The sequence below is a fragment of the Typopeltis vanoorti genome, chromosome 20 (genome assembly GCF_054136105.1).
Source record: "Typopeltis vanoorti isolate ZY-2024b chromosome 20, IOZ_Tvanoo_1.0, whole genome shotgun sequence".
Classification (NCBI taxonomy): Eukaryota; Metazoa; Arthropoda; class Arachnida; order Uropygi; family Thelyphonidae; genus Typopeltis; species Typopeltis vanoorti.
In genome coordinates, this window is record NC_143568.1 from 110,261,649 (window position 1) to 110,274,154 (window position 12,506).

Sequence of the window (12,506 nt, forward strand, 5' to 3'; positions counted from 1 at the left end):
GGGGGGTAAGCAGACCGCTGCGCCCTCTTGTGCAATATGTAACATGAAAATCAAGGGCGATTGTGAAAATATAAATTCAGGGGGAAATGGATGAGCCACCGACTCCACGGCAGTCTAACAATAATAAAAACCTCATAAGCAAATTAATATCGTTTACAAAAAGTAAATGCACGTTTAAATGCATCACACACGAAAAAAACGTTCCAAAACATAACGCTTGAATATACAAACAAAACCTATTTTATTTATTTATATCCACAGGTAAAAGTCTTCCTCGAGCTGTTCCTCCCAACGATTACAAGACAAATGAGAAGAAAGTGAACAGGTTAAAGGAAATCAGAGGGGGGGGGGGGGTCGCTGTTAGGAGAAACATGCTTATAGAAGAATCACCTTAATGAAAGCCGAGTTAAGCAAGCAGGACAAAAAGAAAGATTAAACTATCATTTTTATAAGGCGGTGGGAAAGACAAGATTTCATCAAGGTTTAAACTGGGTTCTTAACTTGGTATTCAAACTAAAATATCATTTCTGGAACACAGAAATGGGTGGATAAGGGCAGTATGGATTGGTTAGGGAGAAAGCGATCTGGTTTTGGAGTTAACTGCCCTAAAAATGTTACATTTCATAACAGGGTGAAAAGAAGGGAGATATGGGAAATGTTTTCGGATTTTGCGATGACAAATCGGCTTTCAATTGAGACAAATGGAGTTGAATGATCGATGGCGATCTCTGGGATCACAGAAATCTGCCCTTCGACCACTACGGTTTAACGTTTTTATGTTAACTGATACGGCGCATGGTTTGAAGGAAGATATTCAACTATTTTCCCATGTTGGAAAAACAGAGAATATCGTTATGACAGTAGCGCACTCGGGATTTAATCTTGGGGGGGGGGGGGGGTTGAGTAGACGATTTGAGAATATACACTACGCGTCGCATACGACATCTATGACTGAGCGTCTGTAATGATCGCTAATTCATAAGTAGTATAGAAATAGAAGACACGACACAACAGAAATAAAAAAAATGAATTTTAATTAGGAAAAGATTTTTGGAAAATTTTTCTAGTATTTTTTTTTTCCTTTATCTTTGGGAGGGCCAGGGTCCCTTGGCTCTCTCTGTGAGTGCGCCACTGGTTGCAGATGATACTCCCCCACAACACTGCATTTTTGTCAAAAGTGCTTAAACTGTCTTAAAACTGTGCAATGCTGCAGCTTTAAGACAGTCACTGATGGTGTAGAAACAGTGAGGGCTCTTCTGGCCATGTGACGAAAGTGTGAAGTTCTTATTCACACAGTAATGGTCTTTTGTGAGAAAATCGCAGAAAAAAAAACTTTTAGACTTAGAAAAAAAAAGAATTTTAGAACGAAAAAAAAACAACTCGTTACCTGTCTAACTAGTTATTTTATGAAAAAAATACGGAACCGTTGAGATCAGAGAAAGAAACCCACAAAATGCCTTGATCAGATCGACTTCTGGCAGTTAAACAGTGGGTGTTTCCTGTGGGTAATTACCCACAGGGAAATTACCCACCGAGTGGGTAATTTCCCTGCTGGGGAATGAATCATGTTCGCTGTATAAGCCTCACCTGCAGGTGGTATTTATTTCGGGATGACGGAGGATTGAATCACAGTTGACACGAAAATTACATTGAAAAAGTACTCGAAAGAGACAAATGTCGGAAATTACGTCATATTTTTATTGAAGAAGTGACGCATTTCTCAGAATCAGGTTCACCTGCATCAGGATCACAGACCGAGGCACCACTACATCCAACCCACAAAATATTCGTGGCGAGTCGCTAAACTACTTGCCGGTGTGCAGAATGAATCGCAGCTTAAAATGCACCAAATTCAGAAGAGCCGCGAGGATGCGGATCCCAACTACCACCCGTGTTATGCATCTGCAATACGGCTCGATGCAGTCCTCGTCAGAAAGGTTGCATTCTTGGATGGCCATGGTCCACTGTGGTTCAAAATCAAGTCAAAATGATCGCAGAAACCGATTATTAACTTATCATTTCATAGAATGATCAGATAATTGGACTTAATCTGATTCTGTTTTCCTTTGAGAGAATTTCAGAGTTCCTAGTATACACAACTGGCGGAAGGAACAGAAAGAAACCTCGTAGGCCATCATCAGTCACATCAGATGCGGATGATATATGCAAAGGAGAGTTTCTGGCAGAGCTGGAGTAAAAGCTAATTTCACAGCGATGTCCTGTGGTATATTTGCAAAGAGGCTCACCAACAGGCAGAAACAGATCCGAATTTCTTAGCTTTCGTTAATGTGAAACATAAAACCCCAAGAAAGGTTTCATTTCAGTATATCTTGCTAAGAGAGGCGACTCATTCAGTCGTGCTGCATTTATAGCTGAAGAAGGCTGTTCGCTGTATACGAGGGTTCAGAAGCAGGTCCATCAATTAAGACTAAAAAATCATGTTTCCTTTTTTTATTCCCTCTTAATTTTCGGCAGGCTCTTTGGGATCCTCTCATGTACGAGAACTATAATTTGCAGGTGTCCAATCACTTAATACTTTAAAAAATAATAATAATAAATCGTCCATCACCTTCGTCTTGTCCAGTCGGCGTAAGTTGCGCTTCCGTTTTAAGGATCGCGAACCGCAAGCAGGAAGGAATAAACGTCAGCAGAAGAAAATTATTAGAATTATTCCAAACAGCTCGGCGCTAGGTTAGTCGGCATCAAAAGGAAGACAGCGTCGGCTTTATTTCGTTGTTGTTCGCTCAAAGGCTCTACATTTTTCATCCCCCAAACACACCAACCCACCTTCAGAACACAAGGAATCGCACATTCATCTCTCAGAAAGTGCAGCAAAGGGTGAACTACTCTATCTAATTTCTATTGGAATATCTAACCAAAAAACATTAAAATTATTGCCACAAGGACCAAAAGATTCTGAAACTCTCAGAGCTAAGACGTCCACTTAATTCTTGGAATTAAGTGGACGTCTTTCAGCCCTAACTAGCTCGATTTGCAACCAACCTCCACCCTTGTCACCACCGACAGTTGAACCCAAGGCTATTAATGATTTCATATGCATGAGGGGGGGGGGAGAGATAGCATGGAAGACGACTACCAACGCTGTCTTTCCATTTTCTGATTTAATTTTCACCACGTTTTTTTTTTTTTAAACAAACAGATGTCTTGCACATTTTTTGTAAACTTGGGAATAGTCAGGAGATTATCCTTCCTCCAAAGCAAATGAATAATCTTAAAAACAAAATCGTCGCATCTCAGGAAAACTTCATCATTCTTTTCTTCAATCGCGTAAAGGAAAAAGAAATGTAAAGAAATTCTTACCGTCACTATCGGAAGGAGGTTCGCCTGGAAACCAAGTTTCTTCGGCATCAAAGTGGGCATCACCACCAATATCTTCTCCCGGAAAAAATGCGTGAGCCAACACTGAGCCCTGACCGTCGAAAGGATAACCATCCCCGTGGTATCCAGTCAGAAAAGATATCACAATATCAGCTTTTGGACTGCGGTTTTCCCTGAATGTCAGTTTGGACGCATCACTCCACACTTTCAGCGCTTTGGAAAGCTGTTGTCGGACCATACCGGGATCGACATTCTTTGCCCAATCCTTCACGCTGTAAGAAACAAACACGGTTTTTTAAATATAAAGAAGAATATTGCAAAAAGATACCTTGAAAAAAAATCATGAATAGTTCTAAAGGAAGGAGACTTGTGTTAAAGTTAAGATAAGGTGTTGGTAATGGGAGAGTTGGCATCATCCAGGTTCCTTATGGTCAACACAGTCTAGAAGAACGAATTACAAGTTAATTCTGAAACAATTTGCTCTTTAGGAAATAACGAGAGGTCCGATGGAGCCAAGTCTGGATCCATCGAAGCAACGAGGATGTTCCACAATTTCATTCGCTTCTACAGCTATCGAGAAGATCGGATTTGAGGTGGTGGAACATCCATTCTACAGTCTGGACTTCGTTCCAGCGGACTTCTGGTTATTTCCTAAAACTGAACATGCGTATCTCAAGGGTAGCCCAAAGTGGAGAAAATGCATTGAAAAGCAGGAATATAATAGAGACTGCTGAAAATAAAGCAGAGATTTCACACTGTTTTATTTTTCTGTTTCAATGACATTACTTTTGATGTCACTTACTGTCTGACAATATTAAAATTCACAACGAATTTATTCCCGAAAAAGTAGAGCAAATATTACACATATAACAAAGGCAAATATTCGTTTCCAAAATATTAAATCTGGCAAATGACTCAGCGTTTTTTAAACGGTGTATCAAATTGTAATCTGCTATACAGACCTAAGAACATTAGGTAATTAAATGTTCTTGCTACCAAGTGTCTATCACAATCCACGTTCTTTCATACATTACAAATTTGAAATATTCGAGAAATTTCAGCTGAGTCTGAAATTTATCTCCACCAACACTCATATTTTTACGCTGCTAAATCTGAATATTGCTTGCTCTGAAACTTAAAAGAGATAATTCGGAGGCAGCAGATGAGTTATACCGTCAAAAATGCAATGAAGTACGGAAAGCAGCAAGATCTGATAAAGCCAAATCGTTGGAGAACCAGTGCAAAGACATTAAATAGTACTATGGAGAACACAAAACTAGAGAGGTCTACAAACGTATAAGAAATGTCACTAGGAAGTGGCAAACAAGATCAGTAGCAGTCAAAGATGAAGATGGTAAAGTATTGATGGACAAGACCGAAATCATACACAGATGGACAAGATATTGCAGCGAACTATATAAAAATCAACGAAATGATACTGCAACAGAAGTAATCAGAGAACTAAAAGCAATCTCTCCACCAGCAGAGATCTTTAAAAATGACATCTTGGAAGATGAGGTGAATAAGGCTATAAAACATCTCAAGAACAACAAGAGTCTGGAATGACAACATAATAGGCGAGATGCTGAAATATGGGGGAGAATCAGTTGTAAAAGAAATGCATAAGCTATGTAATGAAATATGGAGATCAGGGTATGCCCCCGAAGAGTGGAAAAAATCGGTCTTGGTTGTTCTTCATAAGAAAGGCAGTGCTTTAGAATGCACCAATTACAGAACTATTGCATTAATGAGTCATCTTGGCAAAGTGCTGATGAAAATACTAACAGAACGCCTGAAATGTCATATGGAGGCACATCTTTGTGATGAGCAAGCCGGATTTCGAAAAGATCGAAGTACAGTGCAACAAATACTCGCACTAAGACTAATAGTAGAGAAAGCTCGAAGAAAGAACAGAAAGGTATACTGCTGTTTCGTGGACTTCCAAAAACCATTTGATAATATTGACCAGAATATAACATGGGCTGTCTTGGAATCCTATGGTGTGGACAATAAATTGAACCGCCTGCTGAAAGATATAAACAGCCAAGCACAAGCAGAAATCAGAATAGCAGATGAGACAAGAGATTGGTTTGCCACTAGTCAAGGCACAAGACAAGGGGACCCAAATCAATCATCTTCATCACACAACTAGGAACAACAATAGATAAGATTAAAGAAGCTGGAGGCAGTTCAATAAATGGCATGATAATAAACTACCTCTGCTTTGCAGATGACATCGTCCTGATCGAAGAAGACGCAGCAAGGCTGGAACAGACATTGCAAACACTATACACACAAGGAAAAAGATATGGAGCAAATGTCAACTTTGAAAAAACTAAAACAATGATATTCGGACAACAGGAGTTACTGAACAGAGTTACGATAGACAGATTTCAAGTGGAAAATGTGGAACACTTCACATATCTTGGATGCCGCATGACGCATGACTTGGACCCCAAAAAAGAGATAAAAATTAGAATAGCCAGAGCAACAACTATTTTAAAAGCCATGGACAAAATATGGAAGAGCCGAGCTATAAAGATGCAAACTAAACTGCGCATTATAGAAACCTGTATCTTCAGCAGCATGCTGTATGGATGCGAGACCTAATTACGAAACACATTTTTATGAAGTACCGCAATTTATAGTAACTGGCAAAACAATCGAAGTCATTCTAAATAAAGTTCTTTAAGGTGAAACAGTACGAAAAGAGTTAGGCTGAAACTTATTTCACACAAAGCGTCTCTCTCCTCATCGTTTGTCGATGAGATATCAAATAAATTTAAAATAAAAGCGAGAAGGAAGAGATAACAGTCTAAATAAAAAAAAAATACAAAAATATTTTGCCCACCCAGGGTACGAATGTACTATAGGTTTACTAAAATCTTTCGTGGGTAAGACAAAAAGGGGGGGAAAAAAAGCACATCATTAGTACTTCGGAGCTTGGTGAAGATGGCAATGAAAACCAGTAAAGACTACGATAGTAAAAATAAAAAATCTACAGAAGTAAAAATCAGCCGAGGGGCGATATCTGGTTTTGACTGAGGGATGTTATCAGAAAGTTAAAGAGATGCGAAGAAGGATCTATTTTGAGGGCGACAAGTGCAGTGTTTTCGTTATACTGAAACTGATCTGAAAGCAGCGAAAGAAGTTCACGTGACTAGAACAGCGAGTAGGAAAAATCCCAGTAAAGAAGTCTCGAAGGAAAAAAAAAAAAAAAAAAAGGCATTCATCTGACATGCAAGAAGCTGTAGCATAGAAGAGGATGCTTCTGTTGCATTTCATTACTATAAAATGAGACAGAAGCACTCACTATACCTAAACTAATAGGTTGTACTGGCTGATAATTAATGATGTGTTGTACGTTTATCCTAACCCAATGGCTTTAACAGGCCTTTAAGGCCCACAACCTTCCAAGCATGCTTGGATTTCGAGGATAAGATGATCAGCCCTATGCCTCTAAGTATTCCTGCTTGTATCCCTGTGTGTTCACGGGGCCGGTTTGTGGGATGAAAAACCCCAGATAAACTGGCGGAAAAAACCCTGCTGTCCACGCCCAAGACCGGCTAACTTAGCTATGCAGATCCTTAAGCTCCTCACGTCGTCGACGGGACTCGAACCAACGACACTCCTTCCCCAGTCATGGGATTGCGAAGCTCAAAGCCACTAGGCTAACCGCGCGGACGTTGTACGTTTGTGCAGAATATATATAAACGTAAAAATAACATCAATGTGCGAATAATATCAGCTGTTATTTTATCACAAATATTGTTAAAAGTGTTCACTTTGTCTTCGCGTGACTGCTTAAGGTGAAAGCTTGTTTTGTGTATAGGGATTTCACGCAGATTTAAATCTCACTCAAAAATAAACACAATCCCCCCTTCTTCCTCTCAATGAACTTTGAAAATTCTGCATGACGATTCTGACACGAAATTTCCGTTGACAAACTTCAGAAATCTGTGTCCATAAAAACGTAGGAGCCAACTTGTGGACATTACGCTGAATGTTGAACATACAGAAGTCGGTGAGAAGCCTTCAAGACAAAAGAAGACAGCGTGTCGATACTGTAAAAGAAGTGCATATAAAATTAGGGTGATGCTGCATCAATGGAGCGGTCTCGGTATTACAATTAACACCTGCCCCGATGTAGAGGAACTGGAGGAATTAGTTCAGAATTCTTGGAAATCCTTATGAGCTCTTCTACGTTCCCAAAAAGTTGGAGAGAAGTACGAATTGCAAAAGGAGGATTGGATCGAATCTTCATTAGCTTTAATAAGTCCGCCGACAGTGCACGTTGGGTTGGGATCGTTCAGGTTTGCGCGATCCTTCATCACCATTTGAAGAATGGTTTAAACAGAGCCAATGCGCATCCGCCTAGGAGTGCTTCAGGTTTGACTTGTGAACGACTTCAAAAGTTCACAGATCAGATTATGAGCACCCCCGACCAAACGACGCACAGAAAATGGTACGAAACTCAAGAAAGGCGCATCAACATTTAAATGAATCATTCCTTAGCGCCTATTTCAGGAATTTCCGACTTCTTGTGACAAAAAGACAGAGCCATCCCCCAAAAAACCTCAACTCCGCCTTCTTCTCGGTTGGTAGTTTTTTATTACCTCAATTAATAATTATACGCATGCATTTTTAATAAATACATTTAAAAGTGGAGAATAATTTTATTTGTCATTTCTCCTCCCGAGAAGCCAAAAATGCAGAATGTTTTCCAATACGCCCTCTATCAGCAAGTAGGTAAACTATCCTTTAATATGTATCCACTGCTTATTACGAAAACGTAACTCGCTCTTAACAAAAAATAATAAATAAACGACCGGATGGCGGCAGCATCAAGGATCGGGAGGAACATCTCGACAGTGGCCGTATAAAAACAAAGAGCAATAAGAAAGTTCCCACGGAAGTGCAATTATGTTACTGTACAAACTTAAAGACGTTTACTTAGCGGTTAAACATCCTCTAATGAAAAAATAATTAAATTTTCAAGAAGAAAAATGCATCTTCGAGATCGTTTGCTACTTCGCAACGTATTTGTGGCTACGTCCTTTTCCCCGCACAGTGGGCGAGTGTTAATTCAAACGCACTCAATTTCCTTCCCTTCGATTGGCATTTCCTTTAAACTTATCGAATTCTTACTGGCCTCTAACAATTTCCTGCAGTCCTTATACCTTTCCCTTGTTCTCTTCTCCGCATCCATGGTGCACGTGCGAATAACATCCGGTGAATAAAGCTAACATTACACTCGACACCCCGACGAATATCTCGAAAATCCCCCCCCTTCATACTGGACCAATGGGCTACTGCTTCCGGTGTAAGTGGCCGACAGGCGTTGAACTTCTGGTTTTCTTTCTTTCCCTTGCATCGTAACGAAATTCTTTTCTTTTGTGTGTCCGCATTTCCTTGCTATATGAACTGGGCGCGTTGGTCGGCCAAATCACCAAGCGCACAGAACCCCCTTATGACTCACCATCTCTATTAACGAACGATCGAAAACCGAACTTGTTCTTTGTGTGTGCGTTTCTTTCTTCAAGGGGGGGGGGGGTTAAAATACGACCGATTTGTGTTCCCGTCATTTTCATGAAAGATGAAATCTTACAGACCTTTAATAATGACGTCAACATATTTCCTTAGCGACTTGTCATTCATCCCGCGGCCATAAAGTGTCGCAGATTCCTTCTCTCCCTCCCTCCCCCTTCTCCGCGCCACAAAGCAAACTAAAAAATAATAATACGAATGCGTTTGCCTTAACGTTTTCCAGATATATTAACACTTAAAGATAGAAATTAATTTAAGTATGCATTTTTGAATTTTTTTAAAATGATTTTTGAGACAAACGTTTAACTTGCTAGGTTTCTAACTCAAAATAATTATTGTTTTAAAAATTTCAAAGAATTTGCTTTCGACGATGTCATTTGCTGGTTCCAATTAATACCCTCGATCGAAGACGCACGAAAGAATGCTAACTGAATCGAACTCGATCCGTCTCAGTAATACTCCACCTACACACACAGTTTGATTTTTTGGATCGGATGGTCAGTCAAAGTTTAATCTGTCCCTTCGCTCGAGGGTATTAATCCGAGATGCCCTAATATAAACCGAATCCTCTAAAGTCCCCCAAAAGGGGTATCCCTTCCTCTTTTTTCGCTTTCTTTTTTGGAAATAGGTAGGCAGCTCGTTTCCGCCTCTTACCATCACCATCATATTTTATCCCACACCTCGTGCCAAATATACGTGGCGACGCTCTTCGCTTTAAATCATTCAACTGTGATCAGTCCCAACTGAACTGATCACTGTCCAACATCAACATGATGTCTCCTCAACCGAATTAAATGCGTTTCGTTGTTCTTGTTACACACTATGAGGACAGTGTGCTACGTCTGTCAAAGGGCGAGTGCGGGCGTTTGTTTCGCACAGAAATAGAAAATCCCGGGTTTCCTGGTGGAATAACCTTCCATCTACGTATGCAGGGTCGGCACGATAAGTAAGGTGATGTTCATGGCGCCAATCTTCCTAACGAACGGAAAGTTTTTCATAACGTTTAACGGCCACAGAAGCAAGAAACAATTCCCATGTCAGCATTTCTGCGCGGTTTTTTTTTTTTTTTCACTGATCGTAGACGTCAAATTTCTCCAGACTGTTCTAATTTATTGCATGGTGGCTTGCATTAAGTTAATGAGTTCTCTCTGGACCATGTTTAATTCCGTCAGATATACCATTGTTACTTTGCTAATTAAAGAAGGTGCTACAAGGTTAGTCGTGTGTGTAACCGTACGTGTTTAGTGGGAGATGGTAAGAAGGGAGTACCCTTTAAGTGAAAAAAAAAAAAAAAAAAATAGGACAGATGACAGCAGATCTGAGCAACCATTCTATAATGTAGGCGGTTTATATTACTTCATATTTTAATAATTAAGTTTAACCGATTGCACGTATGTAGACACACGCACACACATTGTCGTCAAAATAATGGAGTGAACTCCCCGCAAAGATCTTTCTCTCCGTAGGCGTTACTCATTTCAAGGATCGGACAGTTGCACAACTGGCCGACCACAGATGCGAAAGAGAATTCGAGTTCTCCTTTTGTGGACGAGCTCCAACGTCAAAAGAGGTGGAGCTGTTGGGACACGTTTCACCCTCAACTGATGTAACCAGTAGAGCTTTACAAGTTTTGCGTCGCAATCTCGATGACGATTTCGGGAACAGAGAAGGCGAAACGTCGCCAACCATGTGAGACAGTGTGCAAAATTATAGGCTAGTGATTAATTCAAAGCGAGGCAGTTGGACTTCCCACGCAGCTCGTCCACAACAACACATCTCACAGGAAGTACAAAAGAAATGTCAGAGCACGAGGTTTGGATTTTTTTTCTTTTCTTTCCTTTAAAGCAAAATCTCGTTCTAACCAGAATGCAGTCTTTGTGAAACACAAACTCGTCATAATGAAAAGCTTTTAATGCGTTCCATTCGATGGTCTGTTTTTAGCCCTCTGCAAGTGGCCAGTTTCCTTTTTAGTAACTCTGTTTGTGTGTGGGCGGGTGCAATGCTCGTGAGAATTCTTGGCTGACAATGTGCACTTGAAGCTTAGTTTCGTTTACTCTTCCTGTATAGCAAAACTTTTGAATCCGCCTACAATACATTAAAGTCTTCTCTCAGTTTCTTAACCGGAGAAAAGCAGTCTAAACCAACGAAGCTTCTCGAACAGTTGATTAAAAATGCTTCGCTGCCATTTCATCTTTCTGGACAGATGACTTGCCGAAGACAGATCCATTTTTTAAACTCCTTTGTCTTCCATGCATTGAGGATCAACCACGTGATCATACTAGCAGTCTTTTTCCTCTTTTGTAAATATTTTGTCAGAGGGCACTCAAGCTTTTTCAGTTAAACACTGACAGGGCAAAATAATAACCAATAATGGACATTTAAAGTAAAGTCGAACAAGACAGCACCTTGGAACAAGGACAACAGAATACGGAATCTAGAAGTAATGAAGCACTTTGCTTTCATCAGAGAAAGTAAAGGAAGAAAGAAAAAAAAACAGACACGCAGGATAAAAGATGGGATCTTTTCAAGTGAAATAAGACACAGCATGTATTTAAAATGCAGATGAGATCATCGCCACTGGTTTAAATACAGCATTCATTTCAAAAGTTGAGAATAAGGAGTCACCAGGAAAGAATATTGCAAGCAGAATTAGAATGGGGGGAGCTGCCAATAAGTGAACCGATTCAAAAGGTAGAGAAGATCCTAGAAAAATAGAAATTCCTTATATGAAAAAAAAATGTTTTAAATACACAGTATCAAAAAGAAATTAGTATTAAAATAAGATCAATCTCCTCGGTGAACAAGGAATTAGCAGTAGAATATGTGCTACCAGAACGCGAAAATCGTTTAAAAATTGCTGTGCAAATTCTCCTGAGAAGAATAAAAGCCTTTCATGAGTCCATCACTATCTGCCTGAGAATTGATAATCTCCTTCTTTCTGTCCTTCATTCCCATATCTCTTCGAGTCCCCTTAAATGTCCGGGCGCTTTTAGCATTCTCGTTTCTCCCTCATAATTACGCTACCACCGACCAGAGAATTTGAGTTCTCAATCACTCGGACCAGGACGAATATCATCTGCAAAGAATAATCAACGGATGAGCGAATTATCATTGGGAACTTTTCACGTTGTTTTCTTCTTTCTCCCAAACTTCATTCCTTTCCGGTTAAGTGGAGCGTAAAATCTCCGTTTCAAACATTTTCCGATCCGGAATAGCGGTGGCACTACAAAGCCCACCTCTGAGCTTACAACAGTTCTCGAGAGCATTTCCATCCCCGTCCCTTATAACCTTCGTCGTTGGTTCCCTTAGAGCGCTATCAAGCACTCCCTCTCGAGACGTAGAAATAAAACGCGCTTCCTTACTCCAGCACTTCATTTTCTGTCTTTCAGCAAAGATATCGTCAACAGATGTTCTTGGTGTCTGAAAAGCTATAAACACTGGGATCTCGGTAATTATTGCACTACTTTTTTTAAAGTGGTGTACACAACGTTCTTCTGATTTCTTAGTGGCTTAGTACATAACTTCCTGCCAACACACTTAAAGTTCTGCATTGCCACTTGGCCTTGGTGACTCCCCCCCCAAGTGCCTGTCCGACTTCTCAAACTTCCATCTAAACATAT

General features: G+C 40.1%; 1 protein-coding gene across 1 annotated transcript in view; it reads right to left on the reverse strand.

The window, feature by feature from the left end:
* The window catches only part of LOC150095787 (matrix metalloproteinase-2-like), a 172,217-nt gene that overhangs the window by 79,536 nt on the left and 80,175 nt on the right, over window positions 1–12,506 (reverse strand). The window contains exon 3 of the mRNA XM_090409774.1: window positions 3,322–3,611. Within this exon, the coding sequence (XP_090265900.1) occupies window positions 3,322–3,611 (290 nt within the window). The remainder of the gene's footprint in view (window positions 1–3,321; window positions 3,612–12,506) is intronic.